The 17,158-nt window shown below is 31.9% G+C and overlaps 2 protein-coding genes across 7 annotated transcripts; both read left to right on the forward strand.

Annotated features, from left to right (window-relative positions):
- The first annotated feature begins 31 nt into the window (after positions 1–31).
- LOC122626900 (aminopeptidase N-like) lies at positions 32–5,713 on the forward strand. Of its 5 annotated transcripts, none has more exons than XM_043807446.1 (13): positions 32–448; positions 819–892; positions 1,317–1,749; positions 1,892–2,350; positions 2,450–2,633; positions 2,714–2,873; positions 2,955–3,036; positions 3,131–3,531; positions 3,619–3,896; positions 4,000–4,190; positions 4,253–4,555; positions 4,626–4,695; positions 4,779–5,713. In XM_043807446.1, exons 3-13 carry the CDS (start codon positions 1,325–1,327, stop codon positions 4,962–4,964), a joined length of 2,739 nt encoding a protein of 912 aa, XP_043663381.1. In that variant the 5' UTR covers positions 32–448; positions 819–892; positions 1,317–1,324; the 3' UTR covers positions 4,965–5,713. The 5 variants fall into 5 exon arrangements, with proteins under 5 accessions (XP_043663381.1, XP_043663385.1, XP_043663382.1 ...); XM_043807450.1 differs by having other exon boundaries at positions 5,513–5,713; XM_043807447.1 differs by having other exon boundaries at positions 819–887.
- LOC122626897 (putative aminopeptidase-2) lies at positions 5,576–16,978 on the forward strand. 2 transcript variants are annotated; one of them, XM_043807438.1, is made up of 34 exons: positions 5,576–5,710; positions 5,864–6,069; positions 6,194–6,303; positions 6,398–6,800; positions 6,864–7,019; positions 7,102–7,573; positions 7,629–7,867; positions 7,960–8,318; positions 8,383–8,663; positions 8,742–8,926; positions 9,012–9,179; positions 9,257–9,409; positions 9,505–9,734; positions 9,808–10,192; positions 10,290–10,448; positions 10,524–11,007; positions 11,089–11,327; positions 11,397–11,758; positions 11,826–12,103; positions 12,181–12,359; positions 12,439–12,600; positions 12,681–12,827; positions 12,937–13,015; positions 13,082–13,611; positions 13,724–13,885; positions 13,959–14,249; positions 14,322–14,502; positions 14,580–14,730; positions 14,807–15,051; positions 15,159–15,799; positions 15,911–16,078; positions 16,176–16,328; positions 16,398–16,476; positions 16,565–16,978. In XM_043807438.1, the coding sequence occupies exons 3-34, from the start codon at positions 6,222–6,224 to the stop codon at positions 16,808–16,810; spliced, it is 8,049 nt and encodes a 2,682-aa protein (XP_043663373.1). In that variant the 5' UTR covers positions 5,576–5,710; positions 5,864–6,069; positions 6,194–6,221; the 3' UTR covers positions 16,811–16,978. The 2 variants fall into 2 exon arrangements, with proteins under 2 accessions (XP_043663373.1, XP_043663374.1); XM_043807439.1 differs by lacking the exons at positions 15,159–15,799; positions 15,911–16,078; positions 16,176–16,328; positions 16,398–16,476; positions 16,565–16,978 and having other exon boundaries at positions 14,785–14,828.
- The last annotated feature ends 180 nt before the right edge of the window (positions 16,979–17,158 follow it).

A 17,158-nucleotide genomic window follows, 5' to 3' on the forward strand; every position in this document is an offset into this window, starting at 1 on the left:
GAATATTGTAATAGATATGATGCATCGATGAGTCAGCCGTGCGTCCTTACTGAGTGAAAGAAAGAGAAAGAGGGAAGAGAGAGAGAGAGAGAGAGAGAGAGAAAGAGAGAGAATATGTGAGAAAAAGAGAAGTGTAGAAAAGTGAATGGTAGGCTACGGTAGAAATGAATGAAAGAAGCATTCGTGATCGTGAATACTCGGCAATGCTCGGGAAGCTTCGTAATACACGTGATAATGTCGTCACAGCGATCGAACGAGATTTCTACGAACTTTATGGTGACGCGTGTTACGTGTGCTTCTTAACTTTCTGGTCCTCCTACTTCTTCATCATCTATCTACCTATCACAAACCTTTCTTTTTCTTTCTATTTAAAAGCTATAATATCAAAGTAATTATTCGGGAGGTGTATAGTGCGTGGTATAAAAGCGAGAACGCCCAAGAAAGGTAGGTAGGTGACGCATGATGACAAGTGTTTTATCTCATTCAAAAGAGATAACCACGCTGCATTCATTATCGATCTTTTGGAAACAGTCATATCCTTCTTTATCTTAATTTAATTAGATATTACAGATATCATGTGATAATTATACGATAATGAGACGTCTTACGTGTTTAATATTTGAATTATTTAACAGAAATTTGTTTGATATACGATCCGAGCAATTTTTTATGGTAGATCGAAATCGCAAGAAAGTTTCTTACGAGATCAGTCAATTTTCTAACAGCAGATTTTTTTTTTTTAATTTGATCTTGCAACGTTGGTACTTCTTTCAACACAAAGTTTATAGTTTTTATTCGTATATGTATTTTCTATGTAGAGGTAAAGATTAAAAGCTATACGTCTTAAGTGGGCAACTGACGGCCCACGCCCCTACTTGCCTACTCTGGTAAGGTAGGAGAAAACGATCGTTTACACTATTTGATATCGGCGTGCCTCATGAGCTGCATGGCTTTTATTTTTAAGCTTGAAACGAGGGCTTGTAAACTTAAATAGCGGGGGAACTGTTTGGATTCGCTTGGCGAAGTTTCTCTATCTATTGTACATGTTATTTTAATTATTCCTTTTTGATCTTTTCTTTTTGTGAGAGATCACATCGATGATATATTTGTATTCGAAAAAAGTCATATGTTATCGATAAAATAAATTTTTTCCGATAATCATTTGTCACGATTCACAGAATCGGATAAGAATCAAATCGTACAATATTGCAATAAAATATAAATTACGAGTGTGGAATTAAAGTCAGTCATTCTTTTTGTAATAAAATTCGCCAATTCAATAAAAATCTTCGCAAATTTTATTATCTTATTTACAGCTATCACGATGTTTGCAGTTGATAATAATAATCAGAAAGCTGATCGATACAAGCCGGAGAAAATTAATTATCGTCTGCCAGATGTTGTACGACCGACACATTACAATATCAAATTGACATCAAGCTTTTCAATCATCGACGGTGAAATATGCATTGATCTCGAAGTTCGGAAATCAACGTTCGACATAACATTGCATTGTAAACAAATCGTCATAGATGAAACTATGACGATGTTGACGAATTCTCAAAATGAACGTTTATTTCCGATAGAGCAAAATTACATCTATGAGAAAGAATTTTTCGTAGTTCGTTTTACAAATGCTTTACAACCAGATTGTTACAAGCTTCACTTCAAGTTTACCGGCTTTATCCACGATGATACACACGGTTTTAATAGGAGATTTTGTACAGATGAAAGACAAGGTAGCTGCACGTACGTAACAAATTTCGTAATTTTCAAAATGATCTTTATCTCTTATCTCGTTACCTTGATATTTTATCGAGAAAACTGTGAAAAAAGGAAACAGAAATTGATTAGAGAGAATGGGATACTTTTTAAAAATAAAATTTTTCAGGAAGTACGCCGTGACGAATTTTAAAACGACATTTGCACGTTATATTTTTCCCTGTTTCGATGAACCCGATATGAAAGCAACGTTTTCCATTTCCATAAAGCATCAAGCATTATATATAGTTCTTTCGAATATGCCAATCGAAAAACAATCGTTGATCGACGAAAAGGGAAACGTATGGACGCATTTTCAAAAAACGCCGATTATGTCCACGTACTTGTTAGGCATCGTTTTGTTACCACACGATAGTATAAGGATTTCTAATCATGATGGTACCGTCAACGTTTGGTGTAGAAAAAATTGGTCTAAAGTCGCCAAATTGATCCATGAAGTAACGGAAAAGATAAAAATTCAGCTTGAAAATTATACCGGTATCATTAAACCAATACCAAAGATAGATCATGTATTGATTTCTAATCATTCAAGTAAATCTTCAGAAAATTGGGGTCTCATCGTTTACAAGTAATAATTTTTACTAGACATTATTTTCGTTAATTACTTTACCTTAGCTTCATTCTAATAATAATATATACTATATACTATGTTTTTGATATATATCAGCGAAGACGATATAACGTATGTGGAGGATCCTTCGGATACGTATAATGTAGATACCGTAACTAGACTCGTAACACACGATTTAATTCATCAATGGTTTGGAAATCTAGTCGGTCCTTCCTGGTGGGATCATTTATGGTTAAATGAAGCTTTTGCTCACTATTTTCAGTATTACTTTGTTGATAAGGTACACATGTACGGAATAACTTTAGTTTCCTATCTTTCCCCATGAATTAAACTAATATTTGAACACGTATTCGCTATTAGATATACCAAGAATCGAGAGTGTTAGAGATATTTGTAGTGGCTGTTCAACAGGCATGTGCACTTTTCGGAGATTTTTATTCATTTGTACAACATAAAAAATCATTCAAAGGTATTTACCAAGAGCCTTATTTAGGCGTTCATGCTATTGCCTGTCGTAAAGGTAATGAATACGATTTTAAAATAATAATTGAATAATTTTCCTTTTAAAATGCATTCTATTTTACAATAAAATATTTTATAGGATCGTGTATTTTACGTATGCTCTCTCATTGTATTTCCGAGGAAATATTTCACAAAGGAATCGTAACGTATCTCAATACATTGTCAGTATCACGTATTTAAAATGCAAATACATTTTTTAACGACCTTATTTCAAGATTTCCTTCTCTCTAGAAGTTAAAATTCCTTTTTTTTTAGCCAGTATGGCACATCTACACCTGATCGACTGTGGAAAATATTCGAGGAAACGATGAATCCTGAAAAAATTGATATCAAAGAAATGATGGATACGTGGGTAAAACAAAAAGGATACCCTCTCGTAACGGCAAAACGAGATTGTAATACCGGTATCATAATTGTAACGCAAGAACGTTTTAAACAATTTAATAGCGATGACGAAGAAGATCATGAAATTGATGATAACAATGATGATAATAACGATGACGGAAAATGGTGGATACCCATCAATTATATAAGCAGAAGCGAAGCAAATTATTCTTCAACTTTACCAATGCATTGGTTGAAGCCACAAGACGAGAATTTGACGATCGATAACGTTAATGCGAACGATTGGTTCGTTCTTAATGTGCAACAAACTGGTATGAATAAATACGATAAAATTTGAAAAACTTATAGGTTTAATTGTAGATAACGACATTTATCGAGATCACAATTTTTAACAATAGGTTATTATCGAGTCAATTACGACGAGGATAATTGGAAAAAAATCGCTGAATATTTGGATTCGGAAAATTATTTAAAGATTCATCCTTTGAATCGCGCACAGATTATCGATGACTCATGTTATATGGTTCGAACGAAACGTTTGAAACCAATCATTTTCTTGGAAATTATAAAATATTTGTCGCGTGAAACGGATTATATACCATGGTATTCGGCATTTAGAGCTTTTCGAACGTTTCAAGATTATTTCACATTTCCGGACAGTGCTGTCTTCCTGAAGGTACAGCAATATAAACGCAGAGTCATGATCCTTTGCAAGTACATAATGATGGTTAATTATCTATACAACGATTTAAATAGTAGTAAATTATTTGTATTCGTAGCCTTACGCTCTAAAATTGATCGATGGTCTTTTACAAAATGTGGGTTACGACGAACATCCGGACGATGATCACTTAACGAAATTGAAAAGAGTCGAAGTTCTTGAATTGGCTAGCGATCTTGGACATTTGGAATGTAGGAAGGTTGCAAATGCCAAATTGATCGCATATATAGAGGATCCTGATTCAAATCCGTATGTATAGTTTATAACTTAAGTAGTTAACACGAAGGGATATCAATTATTAATTCTTTCAGTATACCTTCTAATTTAAATACATGGGTATTTACTACTGGAATGAGAGAAGCTGACGAAGTACTATTTAATAAATTTCTCAAGAGGTATACGAGTAATCCAAGCTTTCAAACGTTACGCTACTTAAGTGGTATCGAAGATCCCGTGTTAGTTGAGAAATTACTAAAATTAACGTTAACCAATGACTCACCGATTTTGAAGGATGATCGAGTAGAGGTTTACCGTTCTCTCATGTACACCAGTATTAACAACGTAAACATTACTATAGATTTTATTGCAGATAATTGGGAAAAAATAAGTGCGAGGTAATTAAGTTTCTTTCGCGAATTGATAACATCATTTCTACATTTATGTTTTTTATTTGATATTTTATAGAATCGAAGATGCAGATGAGATACTTGATGATGTCGTGGGTGAAATTACTTCCTGGGATCAATTTCATAAGGTTCGGTATTCTAGAAATATTGAATTTATCATTATAAGAAAAGAATTAATTTAATAATATTATTATATATATTCGTAACATAGGTAAAATTGTTTATAAAAGCGAACGAACTGAATGGAAAGCGAAGTATAGATGATGTGGAAATGGTTTTGAAAAAAGCAGAGAAACATGTATCTGAAATTTTTAGGTGGATGAAAATGCAAAATTCGTTACAAAATATCGATGAAAAATTAGAAAATTTGCATTTTACGGATGTGCAAAATAAATGAAATTATAAAAATTTCAATTATATTACACAGTTTATATTATAAGTAAAACTTTCCTACTTTGTCGTTATCTTTAATTTTTTAAACGATAAACGTTTTTCATTGTTATTAACTAGATACACAGAGGATGTGAAAAAATGTTGAAAGTATCTGAAATGCCTCGGTAACGAAAGGAGATAACATTTAACAGAAGGGAATTTTCGATAAGATATAATGCAAAACTTAAAATATAAAAATACAAAACATATTGTTTCTAAAAAAAATCGCATAATTGTATCTGATTTATATGTTAAATGCGTGACAGCATAAATCAGATTATTTACAAAAATATTGTATAATGTCGATGAAATTTATGACATGCAAATTGTTGCGTCGTGATTTTTGCGAATGATAATTAATCGATCGATTAATATTTTTTCTTTAAAAGGACAATGCACAATTTTATACGGAACAAAATTTTGCACAAAAATTATACGCAAGATTTGTAACAATGAATTATCTCAAGAGATATTTTGTGCAAAGTATTTATTAACACAAAAGAATCATTTTAGATTATCTCGCAAATATAAGAAATCGTTCAATAGAAACGGAAGTTAGATGCCTTGGAAAAGTCGATCATATTTGATAGCTGAACGTCCTAGATAGATTGGAAGAAATTTTATTTGATTTACCTGAGAAAAAATTGAATTTGTTATACGAACAAATGTTTGTGGTCATTCTTCGCTCTAAATAAAGAATAATAAAAAAATGTATATATATTTTTAGTCACTTACTCTTGCATGATAATAATATATTGAAGAAGTGATAACGGTATTGTTGGAGTACCCGATAAGATAACGAAGATATAATAATTCAGTCATTTACTTGTGGATAAGTATAAAATATATTATCTTACTTGGCAGGTTCGAACTCGAAACAGGAGCCATAAAAGAACTACGTTTTATTCTTTAGATACATTCACGTATTGAGTATTTATTCGTTTTAACAATGAATCAGTGATACGGATGATTATGTGTACGAACGAATTCAGTAAAGTAGTACCAGTGTAAACAGGAATATTGTAGTTTAAAGATAAATCTAATGCCAATTAGGAACTTTATCCAACAGGGTATGTAATTAATGAAGATACTCTTGGAATTTTTAATAAAAATTAAATCCATCATATTAATGATAAGAAGAAACGGCATTATCTCACAGTATTTACATAGACTTTTATTGTTCATTTCATATAGCTTTTTTGTAGACTGAAACTGTAATACAATGGACTGCCGTCGAATATTATTTTTATTTATAAGTCTAGAGATTTTTCTAATAAGTGGACACACGAAGGATATTTTAGAAGGTAACACATCTTTAAGTGATATAAAATTTTAATATATAAGATTCGTAAAGCACAAAACCTTTTAAGTTATATAATTCGATTTTAATACGTTTAGATGAATTTAACATTCAAGATGACTTTACTTCCGAAAATTACCGATTACCGACAACGATGCATCCAACTTCATATGAAATTATTCTGTTTCCTAATCTAACGGGAAATTTTTCATTCTACGGTGAAGTAAAAATCAACATTACAGTTGATGCACCTACCAAATACATTGTTTTTCATCAAGGAAATCTCTTTAATATAAATACGTCGATTAGTACTGAGAATAAATGGTTAGAAATCGCGGAACAACGTTATGATGTAAAAACTGAAAAATATAATATTGAGTTGAAAGAAAATCTCAAAGTAGGAAATGAAATACTATTGCATTTCATTTACTATGGTTTTCTTCGAGACGATATGATTGGATTTTACAAAAGCTCCTATATGACCAACGACAATAAGCTTCGGTGAGTAATTCGTTGTTTGTCGCATTACGAGAGGGATTTTTTTAAAGAATGGACATTTTTTAGGTGGTTAGCAATAACTCAATTCCAAACGACACACGCGAGGCATGCTTTTCCATGCTTCGACGAGCCGAGTTTCAAAGCGACATTCAAGATAAGTTTAATACGATCAAAAGAATTTAACAGCATCAGTAACATGCCTTTGGAAAATACCAAACAAATGTATAAAATAAATTTTCATTTCATGCAAAATAGATATTTTACATTTAACTTTTTGTAACGAAAATTGTTAATGCTATTGCAGTTCGTCAAATTTGTACCTGGACACTTTCAAGACAACCGTTCCTATGTCCACGTATCTTGTAGCCTTCGCCATATTCGATTTCCATTCCCTTGAAGTAGGAAGGCTGGCAGTTTGGACAAGACCAGATATGATCCATCAAGCTCATTACGCTTCGAAGATCGCTTCTAACACATTGACCTATATGACAAATTTGTTTCAACAACAATATGAACTACCGAAGATGGATATGGTTGCAGTACCTGATTTTTCGGCAGGAGCTATGGAAAATTGGGGATTGATTACGTATCGAGAATCACGATTGCTCTATAATGAGAACGAATCTTCTATAGTCTCTCAACAAAATGTAGCTTCTGTTATTATTCACGAGATTACGCACATGTGGTTCGGTAATTTGCTTACTCCATCTTGGTGGAGTTACTTATGGTTGAGCGAAGGTTTCGCCAGATACTTTCAATATTTCGGTACAGCACAGGTAAGATTTTAAATTATTTTTGTTCCTTTCTCTGTTTTTATAAAAATAATTGTAGATAGAGAAAACTTGGAGTATGGAGGATCAATTCCTAGTGGAACAATATCAAGCTGCCTTGGGTTTTGATGGAATAGAAACATCATTACCATTGACAAGAGAAATTATTAACCAATCGCAAGTGAGTGGAAGTGGAGATTCCATCACTTATTCCAAAGGGGCCAGCATCATTCGTATGATGAGTTACATCGTTGGTATTGACAAATTCTATGAGGCTTTACGCTTATACATTCGTCAGAAGTAAGGATAAAACGATAATGACAGTGTCAAAGTAATTATTATAAATTCGGTCATATTATTTAAATATACACGATCGATCAATTTTCTTTTAGCAAAAACGTGGGTATCGTCGAACCTAAAAACTTGTGGATAGCGTTGCAAAAAGTCATCGACTCTTCGCATATTGATATAGAAACTATTATGAATAGTTGGACGAAGAAGTCAGGATTTCCTGTATTAACAGTTACCATGGAAAAGGGTAAAGCAAAGCTACATCAAAAACGTTTTCTTTTAAGAAATCTCAAATCCACATTTGTAAATGAAACATGGTCGATACCGATTACTTATACTACGCAAAAGCAAACAGATTTCAAATCGATCGAGATAAAACACTGGATGAAAGATGAAGAAAAAACGATCAATATTGATGTTTCTGATTCGGATTGGATAGTGTTCAACATACAACAAGCTGGTTAGTAAAATACAGATGTGTTAGTTGTTGAATAAAGCAAGTTTAATCGATTCATTGATTGCAGGATTCTATCGAGTAAATTACGATAATGCTTCGTGGTATCGAATTATCGATGTGTTGAAAAGCGATAGTTTTACAAAAATACACGTATACAATCGAGCAGGCATCATCGATGATCTGTTAAATCTCGCGAGAACTGGATCATTAGATTATCGAACGGCTCTCGACGGTCTTGAATATCTTCAACAAGAGAAAAATTACTTACCTTTCAAAGCTGCATTCAGAGCGCTTGATTATCTCACTCAACGATTTTCCGGTGATGAAGTTAATTACGTTTTGTACAAGGTTCGTTGACTAATAGTACAAGATAATTTATAAATACGAACGTGAAACTAATATCTCTTTTTCAATTGATTTCTATAGAAACACGTTTTATCGCTCATCGAAGGTGTTTATCAGACCCTCGGATATGTAGATCGAAAAAAAGATGATCGATTAACGGTACAGCTACGACAAGAATTGAACGACCTCGCTTGCAAATTCGGCCACGAAGAATGCATTGTTAGTTCTTTGGAATATTTCCGTGGTTGGATAAACGCAGCTTCCCGGTAAGATGGTCGTCGATATCGGCTCGTTGACGATTATTATAGGTTTTATTATTCGTAATAATCGTTCGAATCTTTTTGTTCGAAGGATTGAACCGAATCAAAGATCGGCAGCATATTGTATGGGTGTACTTTATGGTAATGTCGACGATTGGAACTACTTGTGGAATCATTACAAAACTTCGAAAGTGGTATCCGAACAATTGGTTGTTCTAAGTGCTCTTGGATGCAGCAACAATACCGATATTTTGAAACAGTGAGATAGATTCAAGATACCTTTTTTACTCTTAAGCGATAAACGATCATTTTCTTAGAAGTTTCTTTATTCTTTAGGTATCTCGAATATGCCATTTCACCTTACGAAAAACACAAAATTCACAAACAGGACAGCACGAGTGTTTTTTCGACCGTTTATAGTTCGAGTTTAATCGGAGTGAACTGCGTTCTCGAATTCGTCGATAAAAATCACAATAAAATGGCAGAGTAGTAAGTAATTAAGCTTTTCGTCGTAACTCAAATACTTATTTTTATGAAAAAGAACATCCAACGTGATGTTAACGTTATTATCTTACAATTCTCAGTTATGGTGGTTACAATACGATCGCCAGCATATTGTCAGGTGCATCGCGATATCTCTCGACGCAAGAACTCATAAACAAGTTCGAACGCTTGATCAAAAACCACTCGGAATTTACGGAGATTTATAAATCTTTGGTGAATTCTCTGGAACTCGCTAAATACGAATTAATTTGGTATAAAAAAAATGTTGATCACATTGTTTCATGGATAAAGGATAATAATAAAGTGCCTGGTAAGACATTGTTATATATATAATTAATGTAATATTTAATTAAAAACAAAACTTATTTCTAAATAATTTACAGACAATCAAAATAGAAATGAATATCGTCTACCGGGAGATGTAGTTCCGAAGAAATATATTCTTTCTTTGGAACCTTTCCTCGACCCAAGCAATTTCACGTTCAGTGGTAAAGTGCAGATTCTGGCGGTGACCACTAAGAAAACGAATCAAATTGTTCTTCACACTTCCAACATTACCGTATACAATGTTTACGTCTTGGTTAGTAACAAGGAAGTCAATGTTATTAAATACTATACAGACAAGAATGATTTCTTCGTGATTAAGCTTGAACAAACGTTCGACGATAAAACGGAAATGAACATCGTTATACAATTTACGGGCGAGCTGAATAAAGATATGAGAGGATTTTACAGGAGTTATTACATCGACAAAAATGGAAAAAAGAGGTTGAACGCGCTTTAAATCATTTAATATTGATAACTCATTAATTTTTATCATTGTTTAAATCATGTTTACTGTATATTAATTTTTTATTTGGGATAGATGGTTAGCTGCCACTCAATTGGCACCGATTGGAGCTAGAAGAATGTTTCCATGTTTTGATGAACCCGCGATGAAAGCTATCTTTTCTGTGGATGTTCTCGTACCGTATGATTATCACGCTATTAGTAATACCAAGATCATAGGAATCAAAGATTATTCGTAAGTATTTCATACAATTTTATGTAAGACATGTTTAACAATTGATGACCAATTTTATTGACACTGTGATTTTAGCGATACTCAAAAATATTGGTATACTTTTGAAGAAACAAAGTTGATGTCAACATATCTTTTGGCATTAGCCATTACCGATTTCGATTACATGAATGATACTATAAACCAAAAAAATTATATCGCATGGACCCGTCCAAATGCACTTAATGAAATTTCTTATGCTTTCTCTCTCATGGAACCTTTTGTAAAAACTTACGAACAACATTTGAAGCATAATTATACATTGAACAAACTCGATATAATAGCTTTATCAGATCTAGCCTACGGTGCTATGGAAAACTGGGGCCTTATTACGTTTAGAGAAGACAAACTGCTTTTTCATTCGAATGTATCGAATGTCCGTGTTAAGCAAACTGTAACTACTGTGCTATCTCATGAAATTGCCCATCAGTGGTTCGGAAATTTAGTGAGTCCTCTTTGGTGGAACTACATTTGGCTAAACGAGGGCTTCGCTACATATTTTGAATACTTCGGTATATCTTATGTAAGTAAATTCGAAATACGAAGAGAAACAGTCGTTATAGTTACGTTTTCAAAATGCATAATCTTCCCTTTCATACCATAGCAAAAACCTGAATGGGAATTAGAATGGCAATTCGTCGTCGACAAGCTTCACTCTGCCTTTAAAAGCGACGCTTTAGCATCCAGTCATCCTATGACTTACAATGTTCAAAGCCCTACAGAAATAAAAAATATTTACGATAGCATTTCTTACGCCAAGGCTGCAAGTGTGATAAGAATGATCGAAAAGACTTATGGCAGTGATGTCTTTTACGCTGCTCTGCGCCAATATCTCGAAGCACGGTACATATATTTGATTTGTTAAAATTTCTAAGATAATTATAATTTTAATATCACTTTCCAACTATTTAGCAAATTCAATGTAGCAACACCAGATGATCTCTATGCGGCTATCTCCAGCCAATTACCCGACCAAACGTCAGCAAAAAGAATAAATAAATTTCTGGATTCATGGACAACTCAAGTTGGATATCCGGTCGTTAACGTTACGATCGATTCATCAGGTTGGGCGACTCTTTCTCAAGAGCGCTTTTTCTTAAGAAATGAAAAAGGTGAATCCGTCGACAAAATTTGGCAAATACCGATCACGTGGACGTCCGAAAAAAATTCGAATTTTGAGAATACGAAACCACAATTTTGGCTAAATTATGCTGAAATGCGCGTAATGACGGACAACAATGTAGGTTGGAAAATTTTTAATGTTCAACAAGCTGGTAAGTATAGTCAATGCTCCAATTAAAAATTTTAATCTATCGGTTAAGTAAAAAATTTACATTTTAGGTTACTATCGTGTAAATTATGATAGATCTAATTGGAAGCGTATCATCGACGTTTTGAATACAGGAAAATTCGAGAAGATACACAAGGTGAATCGCGCCGCGTTAATAGACGATCTCATGAATCTTGCTAGGGCTGGATATGTCGATTATGATCTCGTTTTCTCAGCAACAGAATATTTGCAATACGAAAACGATTATTTACCGTTGCGAGCATTTTTCAATGGGTTGACGTACTTGCATAACAAATTCGAGGGACAAGAAGTCTTCGCGCTTTTGAAAGTAAATTTCCTGTCATGCATTTGTTAACTTTCTTTTTATTGTCTACGTACTTTATAATCGCATTTCGTTGTTTTCAGAAACATGTCAAGAAAATAACTCAGATGAGTATAGACTTAACTGCTAAAATATCATCGGAAACTTTCTCGTCCCATACGTATTATCTTTCAAAAATGGAAAGATATAAGTGGAGCTGTAAATATAAAATTGGTTATTGCCTCGAAGTAGCTTTAATTTATTTGAAGAACCCAAAACATAAGTAAGTAGAGATTCAACAATCATAGGAAATAATCTCGCAATGACCATAATTATTAATCATCATGTTAATAATTATATAGGGTACCAGTAAATGATCGACCTGCTATATATTGTGTATGGGCTACAAAATCAGTTGGCTGGGATATTCTTTGGCAATCATATTTAAATTCCACGATCACGTCGGAAAAGCTTGTAATTCTTAATGCATTGGGTTGTTCCGAAAATACTGATAAATTAAACAAGTACAATAATTATGATAATCTTACTTGCTTCTTTTTGTATTTTTAAGATTAATACAAACGACGTATCTTTTTATTCGAAGGTTATTATCTAAAGCAACAACGAAGAATTCTGAAATACAATATAAAGACAGCACTGCGGTATTCGCTTCCATTTATGAAAACTCCTTAACCGGTGTTGAAACTGTTATGAAGTTTATGGAAATGAATTTTGATGATATTTATCAATAGTATGTTATTTTAATATAATTTCTCTTTCATATAACTTTTCATGAATACCTTATTAATTACTAATTAATTAACTAATATAAATTTTGTAAAAAATAAATTTCATTGTAGTTACAACGATGAGTCGGCAATCAAAAGTATTATGAGTGGACTCGCGGAAAGAATATCAACAAAACAGCTTTATGAACAGGTACAAATGTTATCATTATTTATGGTAGAATTTGAAATGAATTAAACCAACATATTGTTATTCCAGTATACAAATTTGGTGGATTTGATCGCAACGAAACAACCAACGTTAAACAATTTTTTGAAATCATATCACGATCTCGTGCTTTATGAATTGGATTGGTATAAAAGGAATAAACTACAGATATCATATTATTTGGAGAAACTTTATCCAAATAATAGTAATCGTTTACCAACAATACTTTATCCGCTTAATTACAATCTCTCGATTGCCATAAAAGAAAGTAGAAACTTTACGGGATCGGTTAAAATAAATATTCGAGTCGATAAACCAACGTTCCAAATAGTTCTCAATGCCCATAAGCTCCAGATTTCGAACGTCGTCGTTTATGAAACTCCTAATGATGCTTCTGACAAAAATGTGAAACGCTTTGAGATCCTCGATGTCGTACAACTCGATAAAAGTCAAAAGCTAATCATTTACTTAAAAACCTATATCGAGGTAACAAAAGTAACTGTAGAAATGGATTTTACTGGAGAAATTAATACACAAATGAAAGGCTTGTATCGGTACAACGATGTGTATAGCAAATCCTAGTACGTATAAAAAATATTATCAATTTTTACACTTGAAATTTTGATCACCGGATTTTGTGAATATTGTAGAAAATATCTGAATTGCAATTTTAATGTTTTTTTTTTTTTCTAGCAATTACTTAGCCACTTACTTCAAACCAAATTATGCCAGAATGGTATTTCCCTGCTTTGACGAGCCAGCTTTCAAAGCAAAGTTTAAAATTCACATTTTACGACATAATTCATATAAAAGTTTAAGTAATACGGCTCTTGAGAGATCCTTGAATTTTACTGAGTAAGTGTTAAAAATAGAACTTACCTGTAATTGTCGATAAACAGATCAATTTAAAAGAAAATATTACTTTTAGCTTGGACTATACGTGGGATATTTACAAAGAAAGTCGAATCATGTCTACGTATTTATTGGCTTTCGTTATTTCTGATTTTGGACCAGTTAGAAACGGGCAAGAAAGACTTAATGTTTGGGCGAGAAAAGATATCATTATATATGGCGATGAAGCACAGTATACCATTTATAAGTTATATAGAAATATTAGAAATCTTATAACACTGTTGGAAAAATCAGAAAAAGTAGAGATAGTAGGACTGCTAAACTTCCCTGTAAGGGCAATGGAAAATTGGGGTCTTTTTATATTCAGGTAAATATTGATTAATTGAATGTTAAAATATATTTATCTAAAGCACACGCAATAATTGATTTCTTTTATAAGGGAATCTCAACTCTTCTACGACCCCAATATCGTACCTTTGTCGCAATATTATTCTATATTAACTACGATGTCGCACGTAATTTCTCATGAATATTTTGGAAATTTAGTTACTTGCGAATGGTGGTCTTATAGTTGGTTGAACGAAGGTTTAGCCCAATATTTCCAATGGTTAATCACAGAGGTATCATCTATATTTAAATTATACAATATTAAAATAAATATTTGATTTTATTTAATATTATTATATTTATATTAAATCAGGAAATATATAGAAACGATATTAAAAATATGTTTGTCGTTAATGATATGCACGATGTGTTAGACTTCGAAGATTTATTATTTATAAGTCACCCCGTTTCGGCTCCTAGAAATCTAAGGGAATCATTCGATAAAATTTCGTACAAAAAAGGTAAGCTTCAATATAAAATAAATTTACCTATTTTTAATACTTTTATTTAACTAGTTGTATCTTTATGTTACAATAGGCGCTAGCATTATCCGTATGCTGCATATGCTCATTGGAAATGTAAATTTTTATTCCGCTATTAACAATTATGTCATCAAGAATAAAAACGGAATAGTTAATCCCAGTAAACTTTGGGAAGCGTTTCAACCATTTATGAAAAACGTTTCTTTAGAAACTACAATGAATGAATGGATCGGTAAATCTGGATATCCCATCGTATCTGTATATTTAAATTCGTCGTCAGGATTACTTCAATTTATTCAGGTATGAAAAAAGTTGAAAAGTATTAGAGAAAATAGTATTTTTAGTAAAAATTTTTTCAATATTTTCATTTTACCTCCCACATCATCTAAAAATATATATTGTCGTAGGAAAACTGTATGTATATCACTTGTACAAACGTCAACTTTCACATTCCCATTAGTATGGCTACCGAGCTCAATCCAAATTTCGAAAATACTACGTCCCAATATTGGTTGAAAAATAAATCAGGTTCAATTCAAACCAATTTGAGAAATAATTGGGTCGTAATAAATGTTCAGCAAAGTGGGTATTATAGAGTAAAATATGATACTCAGTTAATGAATAGAATAATAGATGTTTTGAATAGCAAAGATTATGGCTTAATTCATGTAATAAATCGTGCACAAATTATTGACGATACCTTCTATTTGGCCAAGAAGAACAAGATAAGGTTGTCCACAATTTTTGAAGTGTCACTTTATTTGCGTGAAGAAAGTGCACATTTACCTTGGAAAGCGTTCGGAAAAAACATTAATAATCTCTGGGAACAGATAAGAGATTTGGGAAATAACACAGCTTTTAAGAAATATGTGTTATATTTAACTGATCAACATGTCAAAAGGCTTGGATTTAATGATACTTCGGATGAGTTTAATAAGTTGAATAAGGAAGACCAGTTGAACAGAGAATTAATACTTTCGTTAAATTGTAAATTCGGAGGTGAAGTTTGCGTCTCCCAATCGAATAAGTACTTTGTACAGTCTAAAAAGTATGTATAACAATTTTTATGTTTCCTTAATATTTTTTCTTAATATTTTACGATGAGATATAATAGACAATAAATTAATATAACGTAAAAAACATGAAAATATATATTTAGAATTCCACCAAATGCCAAACCTGCAGTTCTTTGCACAATCATAAAAAATGGCAATGAGAATACTTGGATGTATTTATGGTCAGCCTATAAAAAGAAGAATCTACGTGCAGAACAAATTCTATACTTAGATGCTTTAGGATGTACGGAAAATTCTAATGCTATAAACACGTAAGTTCAAAGTGACATCGTTTTATAATTCGAATTAATAACAAAATTATTATATTATCGATCATTTTATAACATCTTTTTTATTTATATATAACAGTTACCTTAGTTACATCTTTAACGAATATCGATTAGGATACGTACGAAAAGAAGATATTCCAAGAGCCTTTGCTTCAATATACAAATCTAGCGAAAAAGGATGGAAAGAATGTTACGAATATATAATGAATCATTATTTGAGTATTTATGATGAGTAAGTGATCGATCGAACTTAAATTTGACTTCGTATAACTTGATATTTGTTTATTTTGTATTATTGTAGATTGGGTGATTGGGACGAAGTTGCAGAATTATTCATTGAAATCATACTTCGTATTAAAGATAATAATATACTTGATAAGGTATTCTCTTTATATATGTTTTCATCGTTTTTATCTTATTTTATTTACATAGTAAATTTAAAACTGAACTTGAATTCTTTTATTTCAGTTTAAATTCTTTGTAAAAAACAACCAAAAAAATCTTGAACCAATTTCGACCAAACTGCTTGCAGCTGTAAACATAGCAGACTATAAGATAATAGATAATACAAGTATCAGATTCCGTATACAAATGATATTGGAAGATATGTTTCATAAAATTGAAAACAACCATCATTCCAAAACTAATTCAGGGACTCGAAATTTAAACATCGTTTTTCTTATTATCATGTCTTTTATGTTACTTTTTATATGATAATAGAAATAATTTTGTTTAATATCGAAAATTCCCTGTATGAGATTTCCAAAAGAACGAAAGCCAAGTAATGTTACAACAATTAAATCGAATGTTTCATAATAATAACATCGAATCTAGCTTCTTGGCTATTTTTATAAATATATAAATCTATACGTATAAAATAAATCCGTGAGTGTTTATTGTTACTATTTGTTATTTATAGATCGATTTCTTTAAAAAAAAATATTTCTATTAAAATAACAATAAAAAATTTATTTGTTATTCAAGGACAATACATTCTATTCAAATTTATAGATCCTCACCATTTTCTTTATTCAGCGAATTTGTCTATAAAATTACCTGTAT

This window comes from Vespula pensylvanica, chromosome 2 (assembly GCF_014466175.1).
Source record: "Vespula pensylvanica isolate Volc-1 chromosome 2, ASM1446617v1, whole genome shotgun sequence".
Taxonomy (NCBI): domain Eukaryota; kingdom Metazoa; phylum Arthropoda; class Insecta; order Hymenoptera; family Vespidae; genus Vespula; species Vespula pensylvanica.